We start from the raw sequence: 26,207 nt of genomic DNA, 5'->3' as shown, positions 1-26,207 counted from the left end.
GTGTCCATCGTGCATTGAGATCATTAGCCCACTTTCTTGTCGTCACATTGCAGTCCTGCCCATTCTCCACCTCTTGGGCGAGGACATCTTCCTGAGTGTGTTTTCTGCCATGCACTATGCAGTGTCGATTTCTGCATCGACGATGACCGTGGACTTCTTTGCACCTGATATCCAGCACGGTAGCCAGTCCGTTGTGGTGGGGCCACCATGTACCCTGTTGGTTGTAGCCCCCTGACCACACAGGGATCACTCTGCTGATGCCTGTGCTGTTAACTCCCCTTGTATGCCTAGGGGTAGATGCCCATCCCCCTGGGGCATCGGGAGTCCTGGAAATGGCCATCCTGCCAGGTGGCTGACACGCAATGAAGCGTAGTCCATCATCTCTTGCTGGTGGTGAAACACCAGCAGTCTCTAAGTGATTACGAGCTCAATTCAACGCACAGAAGTAGGACCCCAAATTGTTCCCCTCCCTGGCCACATCATGGGAGGAACATCAGGCTAACGATGGCAGCAGATCTTATTCGCCCCGGTACCTTGTATGTTCGAGAACTGATGGGACTCTTTCGTGACGATGAAGCCTCAATTTTTTGTTGAGCATTTAGAGTACAAGTTCGGGGAGGTGGAGGGCTCGTCCAAAATGAGATCTGGGTCAGTCTTGATCAAAACAGCATCCTCTGCCCAGTCACAGGAGTTAACTCGCTTGTGACAAGCTGGCGTATGTTTCTGTAACATCATGCCCCATAAGAGCTTAAATGTGGTCCAAGGCATCATATTTCACAGAGACCTGCTTTTGCAGTCCAACGATGGGCTACGCGCCAGTTTAGAGCAGTGAGGTGTACATTTCGTCCTGCGTGTCCACCAGGGTCCGAAGGATAATCCAGTTGCCACCAGTGCCTTCATCTTGGCCTTTGAGGGTGATACATTGCCCAAGAAGGTCAAGGTAATGGTCTACCGGTGTTAAGTCAAGCCCCCGATGTGGTGCTTTAAGTGCTGGAAGTTTGGCCATATGTCTTCCCACTGTACTTCCAGCGTCACATTCCAAGATTGCGATCGCCCATCACATCCCAATACTCCATGTGCCCCGCCTCCCATCTGTGTCCACTGCGGAGAGCACCATTCGCCTTGCTCGCCTGACTGCAGGATTCTCCAGAAAGAAAGGAAAATCATGGAGTGCAAGACCCTGGACAGACTGACCTACACCGAGGCTAAGAAAAAATTTGAACGCGTGCATCCTGTGCATATGACATCATCTTACGCCGCCGCTACAACAGTTCTGGCACCATCATCTCTGCCGACCCAGGTCACCTCTCGGAGCCGGAAGACTACACCTGCCCCCTTGATGGGGGAGGGGCATTTCCCTCCCTGTTGCTCCTGCACCACCTAATTTGGGAGTAACCCCCTCGCTAGGAAGGGGTCCATTGGGTCACTCCCATCCCAGGTTTCTTCTAGTGGGAAAGACGACACCCGCCACCGATCAAAGAGCCCAAAAGCAGCTGTTCGTAGGTCTTCATGTTCATCCTCAGTCCCAGAGTCTGATCCAGTGAAGTCCTCCCAGCCAGTGAAGTCCTCCCAGCCAGGGAAACCCAAGGAGCAGTGAGAGAAATCCAAAAAGAAAACCCCTAAGACCAAGGAAATTGTGGTGGTACCCATACCACCACTACCTACAAGCTCTGCAGCTGAGGATGGGGTGGAGATTTTGGCGTTCGCTGAGGACCTAAACCTCGCCAGACCCTCAGACACAACGGATATAGACTGTTCAGACAATAAATCGGTGTTATCAGGTGACTCTGAGGCATAAACTGCATCTTGAATGTCCCATGCCTTCCCAGTCTCACAGTGTCATCCTCCAGTGGAATTGCAGCGGTTTTTTTCACTGCCTGGCTGAGCTAGGCAACTGTTAAGTTTTACACCTGCTATCTGCATTGCCCTCCAGGAAACCTGGTTCCCAGCAATGCGGACCCCTGCCCTCCGTGGCTATAAGGGATATTACAAGAACCATAGCAACTATAATCGAGTGTCAGGTGGAGTTTGTATTTATCTCCTAAACTCGGTCTGTAGTGAACATATGCCCCTTCAAACCCCTCTTGAAGATCTGGATGTCAAGATAAGGACGACGGAGGAAATAACTGTCTGCAATGTATATCTTCCTCCAGATGGTGCAGTACCCCTGAATTAGCTGCACTGATTGATAAACTCCCTAAATGTTTCCTACTTCTGGGAGATTTTAATTCCCATAATCCCTTGTGGGGTGGTACCATGCTTACTGGCCGAGGCAGAGTTGTCGAAACTTTACTGTCGCAATTCGACCTCTGCCTCTTGAGTACTGGGGCTGCCACACATTTCAGTGTGGCTCACAGCAGTTACTCAGCCATTGATTTATCAATTTGCAGCCCAGGACTTCTTCCATCTATCCACTGGAGAGCACATGACGACCTGTGTGGTAGCGACCACTTCCCCATCTTCCTATCAGTGCCCCAGTGTCAAGTGCATGGACGCCTGCCCAGATGGGCTTTGAACAAGGCGGACTGGGGAACTTTCTTGGTGGTCACTGGAAGTCGCTGAAGCAATTAAGGAGCGTCGGCGAGCTCTACAGTGGCATAAGTGGCACCCCTCCCTGGAACACCTCATAGCCTTTAAACGGTTCACCATTGAGTGCCACACTTCTCCTTCCAAAGTCTGGGCAAAGATCAAACGTCTTTTCGGGTACCAGGCCCCAACATCTCTCCCCGGTGTTACCATAAATGGCGAGTTATGTACTGACGCAAACGCGATTGTCGAGTACTTTGCTCGAGCCTGTGCATCAGAGAACTAACCCCCAGCCTTTCGCACACTCAAACGGCGGCTGGAACTGAACGTCTTCTCATTCACTACAAGCTGCAGTGAATCCTATAACACCCCATTTACAGAGTGGGTGCTCCTCAGTGCCCTTGCACATTGCTCTGTCACAGCTCCTGAGCCTGATCGCATCCACAGTCACATGATTAAACATCTCTCATCTGACTACAAGCGACATCTTCTTGTTATCTTCAACTGGATCTGATGCGATGGCGTCTTTCCATCGCAATGGCGGGAGAGCACCATCATTCTGGTGTTCAAACCCAATAAAAACCTGCTTGATGTGGATAGCTATTGGCCCATCAGCCTCACCAATGTTCTTTGTAAGCTGCTGGAACATATGGTATGTCGGCAGTTGGGTTGGGTCCTGGAGTCACGTGACTAGCTGGCTCCATGTCAGGGCGGCTTCCTCCAGGGTCACTCTACCATTGATAAGCTTTTGTCCATCGAGTCTGCCATCCGAACTGCCTTTTCCAGACAGCAACACCTGATTGCCGTCTTTTTTGACTTACTTAAAGCATACGACACGACTTGGTGACGTATCCTTGCCACATTGTATAAGTGGGGTCTCTGGGGACCACTCCCGATTTTTATCCAAAACTTCCTGTAGCTCCCTACTTTCCGTGTCCAAGTTGGTGTCTCCCATAGTCCCATACATAGCCAGGAGAATGGAGTCCCACAGGGCTCTGTATTGAGTGTCTCTCTATTTTTAGTGGCAATTAACGGTCTAGCAGCAGCTGTCGGGCCTCCGTCTCACCATCTCTGTATGCAGACGACTTCTGCATTTCGTACTGCTGCTCCAGTACTGTTGTTGCTAAGCGGCACCTCCAAGGAATCATCCACAAGACGCAGTCATGGGCTCTAGCCCACGGCTTCCAGTTTTCAGCCGCAAAGTCGCATGTCATGCACTTCTGTCAGTGTCATACCGTTCATCCGGAACCCGCACTTTACCTTAATGATAATCCACTCACTGTAGTGGAGACATGTCAATTTGTAGGGCTGGTTTTCGACACTCAATTGACTTAGCTCCCTCATCTTCATCAGCGTAAGCAACACCAGTTGGGGTGCAGAGAGCTGTACGCTACTGCTGCTCTACAGAGCCATTGTCCAATCGTGAATTGACTATGGGAATGTGGTTCATGGTTTGGCAGCACCTTCAGCATTACATTTACTTGACCCTGTGCACCACTGTTGGGTTCGATTAGTGACAGGAGCTTTTAGGACGACTCCAGTGACCAGCGTACTGGTGGAGCTGGTGTCCTCCATGGTAGATCAGACGTGCGCAACTGCTCGCCTGTTACGCAGCACACATTCATAGTTCCCCTGAGGATCCAAATTACTGTCTACTTTCCCTGCCCACGGCAGTGCATCTCCCACATTGGCAACCCAGATGGGCTAATGAGTGCGGTTCTTGTGCGGTCCTTTCTCTCCGAACTGGAGTCCTTCCCTTTATCATCTTTACTTGTGATCCGTTCACGTACGTCTCCATGGTGTACGCCTCGGCCTCATTTTCGTCTGGACCTTCTGCATGGCCCTAAGGACTCCGTTATACCTGACGCTCTCAATTCCTCTTGATTCTTGACGTGTTTGGGGGCTCTGAAGTGGTTTAACACCAACAGCTCAATGGCTGACGGTCACATAGGTTTCGCATATGTTCATGGTGGACGTGTTGAGCAGCACTCCTTGCCAGTTGGCTGCAGTGTTTTCACTGCGCAGCTGGCGGCCCTATCTCATGCTCTTGAGATAATCCACTCATGCCCTGGCGAGTCATTTCTCCTGTGTACTGACTCATTGAGCAGCCTACAAGCTATCGACCAGTGCTACCCTCGCCACCCTCTGTTAGCGTCCATTCAGGAGTCTATCTATGCTCTGGAACAGTCCTGCCGTTCCGTGGTGTTTGTGTGAACCCAGGACACGTCAGATTCCCCGGCAACAAACTTGCCGACAGGCTGGCCAAATAGGCAATGCGGAAACCGGTTCTGGAGATAGGCGTCTCTGAAGCTGACCTGTGTACTTTCTTACACGACAGTGTTTTCCGGCTTTGGGAGACAGAGTGGCATAACAGCACGCAGAACAAACTGTGTGTCATTAAGGAGACTATGAATATGTGGAAGTCTTCCATGCAGGTCTCTCGCAGGGAATCAGTTGTCCTCTGCCGGCTCTGCATTGGCCATACGTGGCTAAAGCATGCTTACCTACTCCGTCTCGCGAGGACCCACCTCAGTGTCGCTGTGGCTCCCAAATGACAGTCGTCCACCTCTTGCTGGACTGCCCACTTTTAACTGCTCTGCAGCAGCTTTTCAACTTTCCCAGCACCCTGCCTCCACACCAGATTTAGTTTAAAGTTTTATCCATGAGATTGGGTTTTATACTTCTATGTAGGTTTTAGCGCATGTCCTTTGTCCGTCTGTGTCCTCCACCCTAGTGCTTTTAGGGTGGAAGTTTTAATTTGTTTCAGAGTGGCTGGCTGTCCCTTTTCATTCTCATGGTTGGCCAGCCACTGTAATCTGCTTTGATGTTTTACTGTCTTCTGTTTCTTGCATCTCTCTGTTGTTAGTGTTCATTGCCTTCCCTTCATTCTTGTGGCTTTTCCTTTCTTTCTGTTTTGTGTTACAGGTTTCGTCCATTTTATTCTCAGACTTAGGAACAAGGGACGATGACCTCGTAGTTCGGTCCCTCCTCCCGCCTTTGAACCAACCAACCCAGAATAATGAGTGTTACAGTGCCCCTTTTACTATGAGGGAGCTAGATCATGCTCTTACTTCATCCCTATCCTCCTCCCCAGTCCAATATTCAGATGTTACAGCACCTTTCTCCTGCAGGCAAGCACTTTCTTCATATGTACAATCACATCTGGGCAGAGGGCACATTTTCTAGAAGCTGGTATGAAGCCACTGTCGTACCCATACTTAAGTCTGGGAAGGATGAACACCTTCCTTCTAGCTATCACCGCATTTCTCTCACAAGCTGTGTTTGCAAGGTGATGGAATGTTTGATTCATGCCCAGTTAGTATGGTGGCTCGAGTCTCGCAATTTACTAACCGCTGCATAGTGAGAATTTTGAGCATGTCGTTCTGCTGTTGACCATCTCGTCACGTTCTTAATCCATGTCATGAATGACTTTTCTGTGAAAATACTATATTATGACTGTGTTTTTCAATTCGGAGAAAGCCTATGACACTTGCTGAAGGACTGGTATCCTCCGTACTGTCTACATGTGGGGATTCCGTGACCGCATGCCCCATTTCCTTCAGGAATTTTTAAAAGACCGAGGTTTCAAGGTATATGTGGGTTCTGCCTTGTCAGACACCTTTATCTAGGAAAACGGTGTACCTCAGGGTTGTATCCTGAGTGTCGTCCTGTTTGGTATCACCATTTACTCATGGCCTGTCTCCTGCCAGGCATCTCCATCTCCCTATTTGTTGCCGATTTTACAATCTATTGCAGTTCTCCATGGACTTGTCTCCTTGAGCAGCATCTTCAGTGATCTCTTAATCGTCTTTACTCATGGGGTATCGACAATGGCTTTTGTTTTTCCACTGACAAAACCGTTTGTATGAATTTCTGGTGACACAATGTATTTCTTCCAGCACCTTTACACCTTGGGTCTTTTGCTCTTCCATTCCTTGAAACTATGAAATTTCTGGGGCTCATGCTTGATAGTAAACTTTCTTGGTCCTCCCATGTGTCTTACCTGGCTGCCCACTACACCCAGTCCCTCAGTGCCCTATATGTCCTGAGCATGGGGAGCGGATCAGACCACCCACCTCCATTTGTACAGATCCCTTGTCCATTTAAAATTAGACTATGGGTGTTTCGTTTATGCCTCTGCATGTCCGTCCATCTTATGCTGCCTTAATACAAACCACCATTGTGGCATTCATTTGCCCTCTGGCACCTTTAACGCTAGCCCATTTGAGAGTGTGAAAGGAGAAGCTACCGAACTACTGCTGTCACACTGACATGATGTTCTCCTCAGCAGATAAGCATGCTGTTCATCTGCTGTGTCTGGCAACACATCTTATGTCTCCTTCTTCGATGACTCATTTGACCGCCAGTATAGGGTGCGTCCCTCTTCTCTGTTACCTCCAGGAGTTCGCTTGCAGCTATTGCTCCAGCAGCTGAACTTCACACTCCCTGCCTCCCCCTGTGGGTTCGGGGGTTAGAATAGGCCCGCGGTATTCCTGCCTGTCGTAAGAGGCGACTAAAAGGAGTCTCAAACGTTTCGGCCTTCTGTGATGGTCCCCTCTTGGGTTTGACCTCCTTTTTTCTTCCAAATTTCCGTCGTCAGTGCGTGCCATTTGGGGAAGGACACCTTACGTGGTGTTTTTGTATTGGTCCATCATGCTCCACCATCTTGCATGTTACCTATTGTCGTGTGGGGGGGACTACGCCCAACATCTTCTGGGTGGTCTCCTTCTCGCCTTGTGCGCACTCTTCTTCTTCGCGCCTACGACAACTGTGGACCCTTTAAACACCTAAAATCCAGCACGGTAGCCAGTCCGTTGTGGTGGGGTCGTCATGTACCCTCTTGGTGGTAGCCCCCTGACCACGCAGGGATCGCACTACAGATGCCTGAGCTGTTTCCTCCCCATGCATGCCAAGGAGTATGTGCCCATCTTGTCTGGGGCACGGGGACTCCGGGCAACGGGATATCGGCCAGGTACCCGTTGCTTTGGCTGGGTGGCGCCCTTGGGGAGAGCCCTCGTTCGGAGTAGGTGGCATCTGGGCGGATGTGGCGCAATGAAGCGCAATAAATCACATCAAGCTGGTGGTCGCACGGCCACCAGCGTCTCTAAGCGAGGTAGAGTCGACTTCGATGCTGCGCAGTATGACCCTCAGACGTTCCCCTCGTTGGCTGCGCCATGGGAGGGACGCCGATCTAGTGCCAAGCGGGAGCCTTACGTACCGCAATACCTTGTCTGCAGCAGGACTGATGGTGACTCCTTTCTTCCGACGAAGCCTATGTTTTTTGTGGAACACCTGGAGGATAAGTTTGGGGAAGTGGCGGGGTTGTCAAAAATGAGGAATGGGTCTATCCTCCTCAAGACGTCCTCCCCAGCCCAGTCACGAGCGTTGCTCTTGTGTGATAAGCTGGGTGACGTCCCTGTTACCGTCACTCCCCACAGTAGCTTAAATATGGTCCAGGGGATTATTTACCATCGTGACCTCTTGTTGCAATCCGATGACGAGCTGAGAGCCGACTTGGAACGACGTGGTGTGCATTTTGTCCGTCGTGTCCATCGAGGACCCAAGACAAACAGGGTGGCCACCGGTGCCTTTATCTTGGCCTTCGAGGGTGATGTCTTGCCCGAGAAGGTCAAGGTAATGGTTTACCGTTGCGACGTGAAGCCATACGTCCCTCCCCCGATGCGGTGCTTCCAGTGCTGGAAGTTTGGGCATATGTCCTCCCGTTGCCCATCCAGCGCTACATGTCGAGATTGCGGACGCCCATCTCATCCTGATTCTCCATGTGCGCCCCCGCCTGTATGTGTCAACTGTGGGGAGCACCACTCTCCATGCTCGCCGGATTGCCCCGTTCTTCATAAGGAGCGGAAGATCATGGAATTTAAGACCCTGGACCGGCTTACTTATCGAGAGGCTAAACAGAAATATGAAAGGTTGTATCCTGCTTCCCTTCGAACATCTTATGCTGCAGCCACGTTATCGTCGCCCGCACGAGCGACGGTTGTCGCTTCATCTGTGCCGCCTTCAGTGGGCCCTCGGGGCCATGTATCTCTGTCTGCCCCCCTCGTGCCTGGGGGCAAGCCTTCCTCTCTTGCCCCCTTAGCAGTTGGGGGCAAACCCTCTTCTGTCGCTCCCCCCAAGCTTACTTCGGGAGTGACATCTGCTCCACAACCGGGAGGCTCGATTCCTCCCCCTCCTTCTCCGGCGGCGTTGCCTCCGCCGGTTCCTCTCTCACGGAAGGGGTCCCTCGGGGCTCTCCCTTCCTCCGTTTCTTCTCCTTCCCAGCCAGATGTCAGCCAGTGGCTGAAGGTTCCGCCACCTGCTGGTCGTAGGGCTTCTGCGTCGTCGTCAGCCTCTGACGCTCCTTCAGAGAAGCTCTCCCAGCCCTCTCACCCTAAGGGCAGACGCGAGAAGAAGGAACGGAATGTGTCCAAGAAGAAGGATGTTCCGGCGGTTTCAGCACCGCCTGCTGTACATAGTCCTGGCTCCCGGGATGAGGTGGAGATCCTCGCCTCTGCCGCGGATCTCGCCCTCACGGAACCCTTGGGGGCCTCTCCTATGGACTCCGCTGACTCTCCCCCAGTGGCGGCGGTTGGCTCTGAAGCGCTGTCTGCCTCTTAGTCGCATTCACGCCCTCCCAGTCCCTTCCTGCTTCCATTCTCCAATGGAACTGCGGCGGTTATTTCCGCCACCTGCCAGAGCTCCGGATGCTTCTGAGTGATTCCCCTGTTCTCTGCATTGCTCTGCAGGAAACTTGGTTTCCTGCACTGCGGACCCCCGCCCTTCGCGGTTATCGGGGATACTATAAGAACTGTGCTGCCTGTCAACGAGCGTCAGGTGGGGTTTGCCTCTTTGTTCACCACTCTGTCTGTAGCTCGCCAGTACCCCTTCAGACGCCTTTAGAGGCAGTTGCTGCCAGGGTTGAGCTCTCGCCGGCTATTACTGTTTGCTCTGTTTACATTCCTCCGGATGGGGAGCTCCCCCGCCATGTCTTGGCTGCGCTGCTGGCTCAACTCCCGCCACCATTGCTGCTTCTGGGCGATTTCAACGCCCACAATCCTCTATGGGGTGGGACTGTCTCCGATGATCGCGGTCGGGCCGTGGAGCATGTGTTGGCTCAGCTCGACCTTAGCCTCTTGAACACTGGTGCTCCCACGCATTTCAGTGTGGCCCATGGCTCGTTCTCGGCCATCGATCTCTCTATTTGCAGCCCTGGACTTGTCCCATCCCTCCACTGGAGGGTGCATCCTGACCTGTGTGGCAGTGACCATTTTCCCATCTATTTGTCACTGCCACAGTGTCATTCTTCTGGGCGCTTGCCCCGCTGGGCTCTCCACAGGGCTGACTGGCCAGCTTTTACTTCCGCTGTAACCATTGCGTCTCCCCCACAGGGTGACATTGACGAGGTGGTCCGTGTTTTCACCACGTCCATCATTTCGGCGGCCGAGGCTGCTATCCCCCATTCCTCTGGCCTCCCTCGGCGGACGGCTGTCCCCTGGTGGTCGCCGGAGATTGCTGAGGCTATTCGCGACCGTAGGCGGGCTCTCCAGCGTCATAGGCGGCACCCGTCTCTGGAGACCCTCATCGCCTTTAAGAGGCTCCGTGCCTTCGCCCGTCGACTTATTGCACGGCGTAAGCAGGAGTGCTGGGAGAGGTACGTCTCCTCCCTGGGCTCCCGTGTCTCGTCCTCGCACGTGTGGTCCCGGATCCGGCGGATTTATGGCTCCCAGACCCCTATGGGTGTCCCTGGGCTCTCCTTGGACGGCGCTGTCTGCACGGACGCTGCCGCCATTGCTGAACGGCTAGCCGCGCACTTTGCTCAGAGCTCTGCGACTGCATCCTATCCCCCCGCCTTTCGCTCTCTAAAGGAGCGAGCCGAGCGGACGCAGTTCTCATTCCACACGCGTCGTTCTGAAACATACAATGCACCTTTCAGCGAGAGGGAATTCCTCGCCGCACTCGCCGATTGCCCTGATACAGCACCAGGCCCAGACTGCATCCACGCGCAGATGCTGAAGCATCTCTCCAGGGACTGCCAGAGACACATTCTCGCGATATTTAATCGCATTTGGAGCGAAGGCGTGTTCCCGTCGCAATGGCGGGAGGGCGTTATTGTCCCCATCTTGAAACCCGGTGCGGACCCACTGGCGGTGGACAGCTATCGTCCCATTACCCTCACCAACGTTTTGTGCAAATTGCTCGAACGTATGGTGGGGCGGCGTTTGTGTTGGGTCCTTGAGTCGCGCGGTCTCCTCGCTCCATCCCAGGGTGGCTTCCGTCGGGGCCGGTCTGCAGTGGACAATTTGGTGCGGCTGGAATCTGCTGTCCGTACGGCTTTTGCCCGACGTCAGCATCTTGTTGCTGTATTTTTCGATCTGCGGAAGGCGTATGACACCACGTGGAGGCATCACATCCTCGCCACGTTGCATGGGTGGGGTCTTCGTGGTCGGCTCCCGGCTTTTCTTCAAAACGTTTTATTGCGCCGCTCTTTCCGGGTGCAAGTCGGTGCCACCTCTAGTTCCTCTTATATACAGGAAAATGGGGTCCCGCAGGGTTCGGTGTTGAGCGTCTCCTTATTTTTAGTGGCCATTAATGGTCTGGCAGCAGCAGTGGGGTCGTCGGTGTCTCCTTCTTTGTATGCCGACGACTTCTGCATCTCATTTAGCTCCACGACAACGGGAGTCGCCGAACGCAGGCTGCAAGTCGCCGTTCGCAAGGCAGCATCATGGGCACTGACTCATGGCTTTCAGTTCTCTGCTGCCAAGACTCGAGTAATGCACTTCTGCAGGCGTCGGACGGTCCACCCTCATCCTGCACTTTACCTCGACGGCCACCTGCTTGACGTGGTGGACACTTGCCGCTTCTTGGGACTCGTGTTTGATGCCCGGCTCACATGGGTTCCTCATGTTACTCAGCTGAAGCAAAAATGCTGGCGGCACCTCAACGCCCTCCGCTGCCTTAGCCACACGTCTTGGGGTGCAGATCGCCGCACGCTGCTGCCGTTGTACAGAGCCCTTGTGCGGTCCCGGCTTGATTATGGGAGCCTGGCCTATGGGTCTGCGTCCCCCTCAGTGTTGAAGTTGTTAGACCCCATACACCACTGTGGGGTTAGGCTTGCCACTGGCGCTTTTCGCACCAGCCCCGTGGATAGTCTACTGGTGGAGGCCGGGGTTCCCCCGCTGCGGATTCGCCGCCATCGTCTGCTTGTCGACTATGCTGTCCACGTTCATTGCTCGCCAGATCATCCCAATCGTCGCCTGCTTTTCCCTGCTATGGTCCTCCATCTGCCCGAACGGCGCCCTAGGTCTGGGCTTTCCATAGCTGTCCGTGTCCAGTCCCTGCTGTCAGAACTGGGGTCATTCCCTCTTCTGCCTCCCTTCCGGGTCCATACACCTACGCCTCCCTGGTGTTTGTCCCGGCCGTCCGTCCGTCTGGACTTGGCACAGGGACCCAAGGACTCGGTTCCGCCTGTGGCCCTCCGTCGCCGTTTTCTTGCTCTCCTCGCCTCATTTTCGGACTGTGAGACTGTCTACACTGATGGTTCCCTGGTTGTGAGCAGCCTTCAGGCCATCGACCGCTGCTATCCCTCCTCTCCTCTGGTGTCCTCCATTCAGGAGGCTGTTTCCGCCATTGCCCGTTCTGGTGGTTCAGTGGTCCTGGTTTGGACGCCCGGTCATGTTGGCATCCCAGGGAACGAACGTGTAGACAGGCTGGCCAAAGGGGCGATAGACGCCCCAGCTTTGGAGATCGGCCTTACGGCTCGCGACCAGCAGCTGGTGTTGCGCCGTAAGGTACTTGGGATGTGGGCTGCTGAGTGGCGTGGCATGACAGCCCCGAATAAACTGCGGGCTGTCAAGGAGACGACCGATGTGTGGCGTTCCTCCCTGCGGGCTTCTCGCAGGGACTCGGTAGTCCTGTGTCGGCTGCGCATCGGCCATACGTACCTGACGCACGGCCATCTCTTGCGTCAGGAGGATCCCCCCTTGTGTCAGTGTGGGTCCCGGCTGACGGTCGGCCACATTTTGCTGGAGTGTCCTCGACTGCGCACACTCCGGCAATCTTTTAATCTCCCGGGCACTTTGGCTTTGGTTTTATCTGACGATGCCTCCATGGCTGATGACGTTTTAAATTTTATCCGTGGTAGTCCTTTTTATGGTTCGATTTAGGGAGGTCCTGCGACTTTCCCTTTCTGTGTCTTTTGTCCTCGTGTCTGTTGCTGTTCTGGTAGGCCGTGAGATGGTTGACTCTTTCCCTTTTTTGATCTCGTGGTCAGTCAACCAGTCTCCGGCCCTCTTCCTTTCTTCTGTTTCCTTCTGTCTGGTGTTCCTCTGTCCTGTTCTTGTCTGTAGTGTTCGTTGCTGCATTTGTGTTCTTTTAGCGCCTGGGGGGACGTCTCCTCCCCTTTGGTTTTTATCTGCTCCGTAGATTTCCGGCTCGCCTGATTTTGGAATGGGGGACTGATGACCTTCGCTGTTTAGTCCCCCTTAAACATCCAACAACCACCACCACCACCACCACACTCCCTGCCACTTTCCCGATGGGTGTGAACCCTTCACCACCTTGGCTTCGTGCGGCAGCCTATATTCGCCTTAGACTTCGTTCGCTTTCTAAGGACACTATTCCAGATTCACTCTATCGTTGTAAGTTTCTTTACCTTCACATGGAGCTTTGCGATGGTACCTTTTTGTACATTGATGTCTCATCTGACTGTGGTGTCGAGTAACCTTCTTCATTACCACTGATGATTTTCGGTATAGGATTCCGGAACACTGCTCAGTATTTACAGCGGGGCTCTTCGCCCTGTATCAGGCCATGCACGTAGTAGATTTGGCGACACAGGCTTTTCAGATATGTCATTTGCTCCGACTCGCTGGTCCTTCAGAGCCTCTGTGTTCTGTACACTGTCCATCACTCTTGATGAAGCCACTGTGATATGTATGTGGGTTGCTCGTCATGTCGGTCTGATGGGAAACGAGGCTGCTGACGCTGCTGCCAAGACTGCAGTCCTCCTACCTCGGTCTGCTAGTTCTTCCGTTCCCTCTGATGATCTCCGTGTTGCCACCTGTCAGCAGGTGGTGTCCCTTTGGCATCACCACTGGTTTTCCCTTCGTGGGAACATGCTCCAGGGAATTAAACCTCCCCCAGCAGCTTGGCCAACCTCCTCTCTGCCCTCTTGCCAAGAGGAGATCATTTTAGCTAGTTTGCATATTGAGCACTATAATTTTAGCTGTCAACATTTGTTAAGTGCTGATCCCTCACCACTTTGTGCCCATTGTCATCAATGTTTGATGGTTCGCCGTTTCCTAACGCAGTGCGCCCCCCCCCCCCTTTTTTTTTTTTTTTTTTTTTTTTTTTTTTTTTTTTTTTTTTTTTTTTTTTTTTTTTTTTACATAATTTATCTTTGCCGTCTGAAGTATCGGCCATTTTAGCCATTGATGTGTGGACTTTCGACCATGTTTTACTTTTTATCTGTCATAGCAATATTGTGAAGGACATTTAATCTTTAGTTCAGGACCTCTGTTGTCTCATCGCATATTTTATGGTCGCTTCTCCAAGAGAAAGTCACTGTGTTTAGCTGTCTTTCCCTCCATCAATTGGGCTTAATTTGTAGCCACTTTTAACTCCTTTTTCGCCTTCATGTTCTTTGATTCTGACATGGGCATGTATGACCTTAGTTATTTTTATACCCTGAAACAGAACAAATTAAAGGAACTTTCAACTTTGGCATAAGAAAACAGGGAATTGCAAATTAAATTGTTGGAGAAGAAGAAAGAAAAAAACGTAGGTGTAGCTATATTTTTATATTCCAATCTGCTTTGTATTATTTGTTGTCATACAGAATGTAATTTGTTTTGTGCTACTAGTAGTAATTTAGTGCCATATAAAACAGAAAATGTACTTCTGCCTATTTTTTCTGGTAGCAGTTAGTGTGAACCACATTTTAAAATATACTTTATTAAAAACATAATGTACTAACCATACAAAGGAGGGCACTGGACAGCTGTGAGGATGGCAAAGACCAATAATTAAAAATTTTAAAAAAGTTCCTTAAATAGTGACTAAAATGTGTGTACTGGACAGCTGTGAGGATGGCAAAGACCAATAATTAAAAATTTTAAAAAAGTTCCTTAAATAGTGACTAAAATGTGTGTATTAATGAGTCAAGAGCCAGAGAAAATATATTTATTTAATGATGGAAAGTCAGAAAAGTTAGGGAAATCAATACCAAAATAAAAGTGTGAAGCAAATAATTTTGCAGATGATGCAGGTATCTGTTACGAAATGTTGTGTGAGGAAACCTGCACAAATATTGAGTCATTTATTAATAAAATTTCAAAGTAGTGCAAAGATTGGCAGCTTGGTTAAAATATTCAGAAATTTAAAATTGTGCACTTAACAAAATGCTAAAACATAATATCCTGTTGCTGTGAAGTCATTCATGACTGAGTCCTTGGATACAAAGTTCTTGGTTAACTTGACAGGTCAAATTTGGATAAAATCCCAGACTTAAATATCTTTTCCTGTGAAAGGTTACAGTTCATTAAGATACTGGGAAAATGCAGTCAATCTGGGAAGGAGATTGCTTACAAAACACTCCTGCAAACCATCATAGAATATTGCTAGATTGTGTGAGCCCAACCCCCCCCCCCCCCCCCCCCCCCCCCAAAAAAAAAAAAAAAAAAATAATAAGAAGGAGAGAGAGAGAGAGAGAGAAAAGGAAAATTCTAAACATGTGCAAACAAGGGCAACATGAATGGTGACAGGTTTTTTGCCCCATGAGAGAGGATCGCAGAGATGCTGAAGAATATGAGCTGACAGTTCTTGAAGATAGATGCCAAATATGCCACAAATGTGGGTAATCTTTACAAAATCTCCAGAACAATATTAAATGAAGAAAGTTGGAATGTTCTTCAGTCCTATAGGGACCACAGAGACAAGAATATGAGAACTAATTGTTCACACAGAGGCATTCAGGCACACACCCTTCCCAGACTCCATATGCAAATGGTGTTGGAAGAACCCAAGTACATGGTACTGTTGGAAGTACCCTCTGCCATTCACTTCAGTTGTTTGCAGTGTAAGAATGTTAATGTAGAAGTTAGACTGCTTGTATCTGTTAATAGAGATAACTACTATTACGTAGAATAGATTATAGTGCAGTTTGTATGAAAATGTCTTTTATTGCAGGATGTCTCTGTACATGAAATTGACCCTAGCTTAGAAGATTTAGTCCACTCTCTTCCAGACCATAAAGTTCCTTACATTGCTGTCAGGGGTGTTGTTAAAGCCCTTGGAAAGTCAATCAAAAGCTTAAATTCCCCTGACACATCTGGGGTAGTACAAAAACTTAGCATAAAGGAACATGTTGTATCAAGAACATCGGGAGGATTCTGGTAAGTAAAATTCTGTATACTCCTCAGTTTTTGTTGTGAATATACATTTTTATTTATTGATTTATTTAATGTTCCAGGTCAGATCATGAAAGGACAATACAAGAAGTGTACAACACAGTTCCTTTTGTTCTGCTGAAGGGTTCAACGCAGATTGAGGTCATTGATGCCTTAGATGCAGAAATCCTTGATCTCGAAACCATTTCAGATCACTTTGAGCCAAGTACATCCAGTATTGCAGAGCACCTTTGGGGTTTTTTCACTGGAGTTAGGCGAAGAGGTCTTCAAATTAGTGAGGAAATGCTTAGAGAGGGAGTACTGGTTACAGGAATAGGAGAGTTGTCAAGTGATAACAGTGAAACTGGCCTTAAACTTCAGCCGCCAGAGGATGGTAATCCATTTTTCATCACAGCTTTACCAATATCGTCTCTCATTCGTCGCATAGAATACCACAGGCGCACATACAGGTAAGATTCGTGGGTTTGAATTGTTGTTAACACTCTTATGTGAATGAAATTTTATTTATCAGTTCATTGTTGGCATTCCTTAGCTGTCCAGTTCTAATCACCACTGTACAGGGGGAGGGAAGGGTCACTAGTATTTCAGTGGCACATGATCAGTACATCACAAAATTGCAAAGAGAATGAATTTTAACAAAAGTAAGGTAACATAGGTGATGTGTGTTGCTCCTAGAGGTTTATATTTAGTTACACAAATTGATTTTACCCTCTGTGTATCCTAAAAAACGGTTAAGTTTTACAGGGAGCTTTTATTACAAAAGTATATTTAAAAAATCAAGTATCCAAACATGTTACTGTAACTATCGAACTGTCGTGTGCAACTGGGAAGTCTTGAAAGAACCATGGGGTGGGATCGTCATAACATTCTGCTCACTGTGATAACAAGCATGTCTGCTATGCTCCATGCAGCTGTGGCATGCAAATGGAACTGTGACAACGCTGATTGGAGATTGTTCAACACTAGTGAAGAAGAAATGAACAGTCTTCCTCACCACATTGGATTTATGATACATGGATGGTTCATAGATATTTTGTAGAGAGCAGCTCGTAAAATTATGCCGAGATAAACTGTTCACAACCTCTGCCATAAATAACCTGTGATCTGGTGGTTCCTGAAATGATCTTGGGTTTATTGCTTTACAATGAGCAGCATCATGATAATGTAGACAGCAGCTCAGACAGGTACCTAAGATACATAAATGTGTTGACACAGGGATCAATCAATTCTTGAAACAAGACACTATTACAATTGTGATAAAAATGATAACAAAACTAATTAGTATGTTGTTAATCCCACCATTTCGTAACATTGGAAAGGGGATATCTAGTAGTCAACAAACTGTATAATGTCATGGAGAAAAACAGTTTGGTATTAATCCTGCTGTTGCCTCCTTATGTGGTTGATATCTCGTCATATTTCTTTTCTTTAATGTTACGTCTCTAATTTTTTTATGTGGCAGCGTTATGAATAAAGAACAGTAGATAAATAACCTGCTGAAACATTTAGTGATACAGTAACGGTTACTGGCAGTTTCCGGTGATTAAAATCAAATTTCAAGACCTCTCACTAGTAATGTGAATACACTCAATAAACCTCTCAAAGTACTACTATGTTACCACTAGTGAACTGCAAACAAAAGTAGGCAATGGGGAAGATCAAGCAAGTGATTTTAAAAAAGTCTAAAAGGAAAATTTTAGAATTATGGGAAAGCAAACTAGGCAGGCAAATCACTTGCAAGGGCTCTGGGCAGATATACCAGATGAGAAGTGGAGTGTCTACCATCTCAAGGGAATGAAAAACTTGCCAACAGTGGTATGTAAGAACATACTGTTTCCAGATAGGTATAAATATATTACTCGGGAGGGGATCAAAGAACATTTCTAAAGACTGTATAGAGCACAACTATCTGATACTCCAAAAACAGCACAAACTACAAAATTGTATGTCACATCGAACACATGAAAGTAACTCTGTGTTGCGAGAACAAATATGTGAGGAAGAAATTTAAGATGTTGTAAAACGTTTGCCAGAATGCGGGAGTCCAGGAGCAGATAGTATTCTCTATGAATTTTATAAATCCCTTTTGTCAATTCTTGAGAAAGAGTTCATGGAAGTAGCAAGAGAGAAAGAGTAATATGGACACCTATTTTGAAAAAGAACCTGGACTATTGTACTTATTCCCAAGAAAACGATCCTACAAAGAATAACAAATTTCAGGCCAATAATTGTTTTACGTGCAGACTCAAAAATAGTTTCTCGTGTATTAGCAGCAACATTAAAACAAACCCTTCCATACATCTTCGTACCTAGGAACAGATTTATAGCTTACCTATCAAAAGTATTGTAGATGGAATTTGCTCCTTAAGAGATACAAACTCATGGAAACATCAAGAACAAACACTTAAGCTACTGAACATTGATTTAGAGAAACCCATCAATAAAGTCAGCTATCAGTATCTAAGGAATATGCTAGAGCATTTCAGATTTCCACAGGCAACAATAGATTTATAGTTACCAAATCAATACCAAATTGTTTCCAAGGTGCAAATCAATGGATGTTTCACGCGAGCATTCCCAATCCAAAATTCTATCTGACAATTTTATCCCTTATCAGTGATACTGTTTGTGATATCTTTAGAACTATTCATCTGCTCAGTCAGCAGCTCAATACCAGGATAAGATGTTGGTCTACAACGATTCATTATGATTGCCTATGCTAATAATGTTACCATTATGAATGCAAACCACGAAACATCACAAAAGTATCAGATATATTGGATGATTATAAAAAAGTAGCAGGGGCAATGATAACACAGCTCTTGAGGCTAAATGGAAGTTCTCATCTCGTGCCACATGCCTTCAATGAATGTGTTGAGGTGGAAGTGCTAGGAGTGAAATTAAGGAAAAACATAACTGTGTTAATTAAAGTCTGTCCCAAGGGGATTGTAGAAAAAGTGAGAGGTACCCTGATAGCAAATGATAGAAGAAAATTAAACAACAGTCAAAGTACTGAATGTGTAAACATACTGGCCCTATCCAAAATGTGGTATATTGCACAAATCATACCCATCGATAGAAAATACATAGCACGTCAAAAAGTACATAGGGTGGTTTGTTTGGAAAGGGATGTTGTTTTGGGTAGCCAGGGATCAGCTGATGAAACTGCTGAATGAAGAAGCCTTAATAGATTGTGAGGAAAAATGTTCAGCCCTTGTAATGATAAATCTCATAAATACTCTGGGTGGGGTGTCATGACAGGAGGATGCCAGCAAACTGCAACTTATGTTTTAGAGAAGACTGTCAATGTAACAGTCTATATGGCTAAGAAAATAATTGAAAACATTGGAAAAGAAAAAAAACAATTGATGCCCTCTAGCAAATCAATAAAACACAAAGACTTAAACCGGAAGACAGTATAGTCTGATTTTGCAGACAGATCCTTAAGTTCAAGATTGTAAACAGCAGTTTACATATTTATAAATGATTTAATCTCAACAACTGTGTGATGCCCTTTAATAAATCCAGCTAGTCATCTGTACTACCAGTACAGTGGCATGGTTAACCCTGCCATACACTGAACAGTAAGTTTATGGAAGTTTAGATAAGCAGGACTGTTATCAACAGGTGTTAACAAAATAAACATCACGAAAATAATGTACATGGGCATCAAAATGTTTCCAGCATCCTAGACAAGAACACTCACATTGTTTATAGGTGGTCCAGTCAGAGTAATATGACCGATTCCTGTGTTCAGTGTCATTGTGCAATAACCACGAACAGACTGTAGGTGGCAAGGCTAGCAGTGGTGGGTATATATTACACGTTGGGGGGGGGGGCGGGATGCTGAAAATAGCGCAGTCGTTGTTTTATTGTGGAAATGAAGTGATTTATCTAATGACCAAAAGGGCATGATTATTGGCTTTTGAGCCAAGGGTGAAAGCATTTCCAAAATGGCTAATTTAGTAAACTGTTCACATGCTAACATGCTTAAACTACACCATGCATGGCAAATAGGCACTATCTAAAACCAGTGCCAAGGCAACTGTGGTCCACCACGGACCAGAGATGACGGGTGAACAACAGTCATGTAGATTTTTTCGGACAAATAGATATTCTAACAATACCACCACGTGCAAAGTAGGTTAGAAATCAGATTAATAATGTTGCTCACGCAGCATATGTTCCCTTTATCGGGCATCAACAAAGTTATTGACTGTGGATGGTATCGTCAGAATGGAAATAATGAAGTCACTGTAAAAAAAGTCATTAATTTTGGCACTTATCTTGAATGGATTCCCACGTAGATTTCGTCGAAGTTGTTATGGCTCATCTCGTTGATTCTAGGGTGATTCCACTTTGACTGCTAGAAGGTCCAGATCTGTATTTTAGCAATATTTGAAGACCCAACAAATGCGTTTTTCAGGAAATTTTTGATGATCAAACAATCCCAGATCAGTACAATGGTATGGTAGAAATAATTTTTGACTTGGTGCTCATGATCCACATTTTTATTAAACTTATTGTAAATTCGCATATACTACTTCTTAATTGTCACATCATCAAGAAAACAGTTTTGTATCAATCTTCATATATTTAACTTCCACTTTAACCAAACACAAGACTTGACTGTTCTTTTACAAAGCGAAATAACAACTTAACTTCTGCAAAGTGAAACAAAGACTGCTCTGTGCACATTCGCACCAAAACGGGTACAAGTAAGTCAAAGATTATGACAGTCTCACAGAAATGAATACACACAAGAACCATATCACTGTAATATATCAATACATCAGAGTACCTATACATTAATAAAACCAAATGTGAATATTGTCACAGAAATATGTCTGTTACTTCGCAGAAAAGTAGTAAGATATTACTGGTATCTAGAACTGGGGTTGGAGTGCTGTAATGGTTACATAAATAAAGAACCATTACAATGTGCAATTCTTGAGTAACTGACTGCTCACATGAAACAAGGGGCTACAAACACTGCCTACTCAATGACCATTCAGGAAATGTTGCTGCATGTGGGCCTTACACAGCAGGTGCCCACTTCATGCACCCATGCTGACTTCTGTTCATTGGTGATGAAGGTTGGCAATTGGATGCCCTTGCAATGGGCATCCACAGAGTGGCAACAGGTGGCCTTTTCAGATGAAGCACGTTTTATGCTTCATTGGACACATGGACATTGCTGTGTATGGTGTAAAACATCTAAAAGGAAACACCCTGCAACAATTGTCAGAAGGATCCAGCCCAGAGGAGGGAGCGTTACGGTCTGGGGAATGTTTTCATTGCATCCCCTGGGTGAGCTCGTCATTCTTGAAGGCACAGTGGATCTACACGAATATGCATCCATTCTTGAGGACCATATCTACCCCTGCACACAGTTCGTTTTTCTTCAGCATGATGGCATTTGCCAGCAGGACAAGCAAAATATCACACAGCCGACACAGGATGAGTTTATCCTGCACCCCTTGCCACCAAACTCCCTGGATTGGATCACAAAATTGTAATTGCCACACTAAGAGTTGTGGCATCAATGGCATCCCTCTTGCATGGGTGGAATCTTACCTTTATAGCAGAGAGCAGAGGGTCTCATTAACAGACTGTGTCAAAGGCATGAAATTAACTTGGAATGAGGGAACTCAATGTGAGATGCCACAGGGATTGCTACTGGGCCATCTCTAGTTCCTAACCTACATAAATGGTCTTCCAGTGACTTTGAAGAGCAGTTTATGTAATATTTTAAGTCCTTAATCTCACAAAGTCATGTTACGCTATTTCAAATCAGCAATAATGATGTGTTACATCTATGCTAGGACAATCAATAATAAGTAATAAAAGGAACAGAGTGGATGCAAGTGTCAAACTCAGCATGCTGGAACAATTCCATCAGTCAAATTAGGAAGGTATGGTCATGTGAAATGGATGGAAGAAACCAGGATAGCCAAGAAATTCCTTGAAATTATTGGAAATGGGAAGTAATATGTTGGAGAGCCAAGGAGAAGATGGATTGACATTTCACCGAAAGTGATCTATGGGATAGGATCCATGAGGACTAGTTAAACAAAGATGAAAAATTTGGAAGAGGCTTGTCACTAGCACCCAAGAAATGAGAGCTGAAACATGATCATGATGACGGTGACGACTTGTTAGCACCTGAAGTAGATATTAATGGCCATACACTAAATGAAACACATTGTGAAGAATTCTTTGGGGTCCAGTTGCATAACAAATGTAAATGGAGTCAACACATGATGGATAAACTAATCAAGAAGCTCAAACCAACATATTATGGCCTAATGAGCATCTCTCAGTGCGTTGACCTAAAGACAAGTGTTGGCTTATTTCGCATATTTAAACTGCTGTTGTGATATGGGATTATCTTCTTAGAAATTACATATAAAATAAATGAAGTATTTATTCGTGGGAGGCAAGCAGTGACAATGTTGTGCGACTTAGATAACTGTATCTAATGCACAAGCTTTTTAAGGGTCTTGGAATTCTTACTCACTTCTCAATGCATCTTCTCCTTGATGGTTTTTGTTGCTGATAGATATCAGCTTCAGTTGAAATTTAATTTACACAGTCATAGTATAAATCATGATAATTATTGAGTAGACTTTGCCTCCTTGTCTGTGGTTCAGAATGTAGTTTCATACTGAGGTGGGAAAATAGTCAACAAAGTCTCAAGCAACACTAAACAAAAAATTGGGTATTCTTAGCAATTCAAAAGAAAAGTAAAAGCCTACCCTCTTGGGCACTCTTTCTACAAATTATGTGAATATCTAGATTCAGGAACTGAAAAGTTCTGGACACTATCTGGTAAGTAGCAGTACTTGTCATAAAGCTGCTGTATAGTCATGTACTGTAAACAGATCCAGTATTTACAAATGTACCTATATCTTTTCTTGGAAAAATACAATTGCAGTACTATAGATATGAAGTTAATAATGTCAAATAACCTGTAGCACTACAGTATAACTTAGAAACTGGCAGCTGTTTTAAAAGATAGTAGATTTCTTTTTAATTTAATTATTTAAATTTAGAAGGTGTAAGCTTCAATTGTGTTAAACAGAATGCTGATAATTTATTGTTAATACGGTATACAGATTTTGCGTGTATGATTCTTTGTAACTTTTTAATGTATACCTTGATCTGATTTGCAGAGAAGTTTTGATTAAAGTTATTTCACATTAGCAACCATCCTAGACTTTTACATATATACACTCAAACAACTGTGAACCACGGAGGAATTATACAAATGGGGCAGAAATCAGCGGATGTAATGTACATTTACTACAATTTCAGAAAAATTGGATGATTTATTCAAGAGAAAGAACTTCACAAATTGAGCAAATCAATAATGTGTTGGTCATCTCTGACCCTTATGCAAGCACTTGGTTTGGCATTGATAGTTATTGGACGTTCCCCTGATGGATACCGTGTCAAATTATGTCCAATTGGTGCATTAGATCATCCAATTTTTGAAGTTGTTGGAGTGCCCTGCCCATAATGCTCCAAATGTTCTCAATTGGGGAGAGATCCTGCGAACTTGCTGTCCAAGGTGGGGTTTGGCAAGCACAAAGACAAGCAGTAGAAACTGTGCGTGGCTGGGTAATACTTTTTTAAATGTAAGCCCAGGATGGCTTGCCATGTAGGGCAATAAAATGTGGTGTAGAATATCATCGACATACAGCTGCACTGTAAGGGTGCTGCAGATGACACCCAAGGGCGTCCAGCTGCATAAAGAAATGGCACCCCAGACCATCGCTCCTTGTTGTCAGGCTGTATGGTGGGCGACAAGTCAGGTTGGTATCCCACCTCTGTCCAGAGTGTCTGCAGAAGCTTTTTCACTGGTAATCAGGACTCAGTTTGAAGCAGGACTCTTCACTGAAGGCAACTGCAGCGAATAAGATTCTGAACCAAAGACATGTTTGAAGATGCCCCGGACAGCGGTGGTACACCAGTCTGACTGTCGCCAACCATACTGTCTGACAACCTAGAGTGATTGTCTGGGGAGCCATTTCTTTTAATACCAGGACCCCTTTGGCTGTCATCCGTGGCACCTTTACAGCACAGCGGTACATCAAGGATATTGTACACCCTGTTTTGTTGCCCTTCATGTCAAACGATCCTGGGCTTACATTTCATCAAGACAGTGCCAGCCCACACACTGCAAGAGCTTCTCTCCTTGTATTTGTGCTTACCAATTACTACCTTGCCCAGCAAGGTTGCTGGATCTCTCCCCAATTGAGAACATTTGGAGGATTATGGGCAAGGCCCTTTGACAGTCTCTGAAGCTTGGCAATTTAACACATCAGTTGAATGGAATTTGGCATGATATCCATCAGGATGACATCCAACAACACTACCAATCAGTGGCAAGCCGAATAACTGCTTGCATAAGGGTCAGAAGGGGACCAATATTTTATCAACTTGCTCAATTTGTGAAGCTCTTTCTCATGAGTAATCATCCAATTTTTCTGAAACTGTAATCATTTGTTTGTCTGTACATGTACATCACCTCTTCTGATTTGTCCTATTTGGATAATTCCTTCGTGGTGCATCAGTTTTTTTCCCCCCTCAGGGTGTATTTACTTTCACTTATGACAGAATTACAAAAGCTGACCAACATTTAAAAAACATCATTTGTTTATTTCTTGGTAAAGTGTTGCATTCACTAACTACAAAATTTACAACTTCATATGCAGTGAAAATTTTACTTTTATTTGTGTGATCAGTAGCCTATTTTGAAAATGGATGAAATCAGAAAATTCTCAGGTCTTTACTTTCAAAACTACATTTGGAAAATATTTCTTAATCCATTTTTAAATATACTTTTTGCACCATAATTACTTTAATTTGTTTCGGTAACAATTCTCTGAACATCTTGTCTGTTCCACAGGAATCTCTCATTTGTATTTGATATCATAGGACTGGCACTGGTAGGATACTTCACTTACTGTTTACTGAAGCAACGTGCACGGGGCCTGCAAGAGAAAAATTAAAAAATTCTCGGATATTACACGTTACTTTTGTCACTACATATGAGAGCTATTTTTTTAAGTCCACATTAAAATATATTCTTTGCTCCATAATCACTTGAATTCGTTTTCGTAACAATTCTCTAAACATCTTGTCTGCTCCACAGGATTCTCTCAGTTGTGTTTGGTATCATAGGACTGGCAATAGTAGGTCACCTGACTTACCGTTTGATGAAGCAACGTGCGCGGCGCCTACAAGAGGAGGAATTGCATCGGAAATTGGAGGAAATGCGAAGAGAAAGACGACAGCAGATGCGTGATGAGAATGTCCCAGAGGGCCAAGAGTGTATAGTTTGTCGCACAAATCCTCGTGAAATTATACTACTTCCTTGTGGTCATGTTTGTTTATGTGAAACCTGTGGACAGAACATCCACAACACATGTCCTGTGTGCAGAAACCACTTTGAGCGCAAAGCACCTGTATATTTGTCATAGATTTATAAAAGTATGAATCTTGTCAATGTTGTGTAAAGATTCTGGGAGTCAGTGAATAATTTGTGAAATTGTGATTTTATAACAGGTGTTAATGCCTCGTTTGTAAAAGGTGGTTTCTTTCTAAATTATTTGCATGTGTTCTTGGAAAAAGGAATGCATTTTAACTGTGTTATAGAAACAAAAGTACTGCTTGTGATAATAGATGATATAATGATAAAATAAATGATAACTACTTCTTTTTATTTATTTTCCCTTTTTCAGTGGTAGTTGTCTTGTACACAAGCAATAGTTAAGAAGACACTGGACTGATATTTTGTAGGATGGTGGTTTGAAACCAGGTCTGGCCATACATATTTAGGTAGTCTGAATTTTTTACGTAAATTGCGTAAGGCAAATGTTGCAGTGGTTTCTGTGAAATGACACAGCTGTTTTCCTTCCCCTGTCTGAGCTGGTGTTCTAACGAAGTCATCAGTGGAACCGTGTTTGATATAAATTTTACCCTCCACTTTGCACAACCCAGTTAGTTTTCTGCCTTGTTTGGCATACCCCAAGTCAAGTTAGCTTAAATCTCAGCATAACACCACACACTCTCTCTCTGTGTGTGTGTGTGTGTGTGTGTGTGTGTGTGTGTGTGTGTGTGTGTGTGTGTGTGTTACAGTTTTGACCTCTGTGACTATTTAGTACCGTGGAAGTTGCTCCCTTGTATTGTAACACTTTTGTTATTATCCTGGCCCTATATCTGTTTGGTGTTTTCCATATATTCCTTTCCTTTCCTGTTCTGGGAAGA

The 26,207-nt window shown here is 45.9% G+C and overlaps 1 protein-coding gene across 1 annotated transcript in view; it reads left to right on the top strand.

Annotated features, from left to right (window-relative positions):
- The window catches only part of LOC124548666 (mitochondrial E3 ubiquitin protein ligase 1-like), a 38,681-nt gene extending 13,019 nt beyond the window's left edge, over positions 1-25,662 (top strand). The window contains exons 2-4 of the mRNA XM_047125185.1: positions 15,712-15,917; positions 15,995-16,381; positions 25,093-25,662. Coding sequence (XP_046981141.1) covers positions 15,712-15,917; positions 15,995-16,381; positions 25,093-25,420 — 921 coding nt within the window. The 3' untranslated portion in view covers positions 25,421-25,662. The remainder of the gene's footprint in view (positions 1-15,711; positions 15,918-15,994; positions 16,382-25,092) is intronic.
- Positions 25,663-26,207: the final 545 nt, after the last annotated feature.

The sequence above is a fragment of the Schistocerca americana genome, chromosome 1 (assembly GCF_021461395.2).
Source record: "Schistocerca americana isolate TAMUIC-IGC-003095 chromosome 1, iqSchAmer2.1, whole genome shotgun sequence".
NCBI lineage: Eukaryota > Metazoa > Arthropoda > Insecta > Orthoptera > Acrididae > Schistocerca > Schistocerca americana.
The sequence above is the reverse complement of the archived record's forward strand: the minus strand, read 5'-3'. Positions and strand labels throughout refer to the sequence as shown.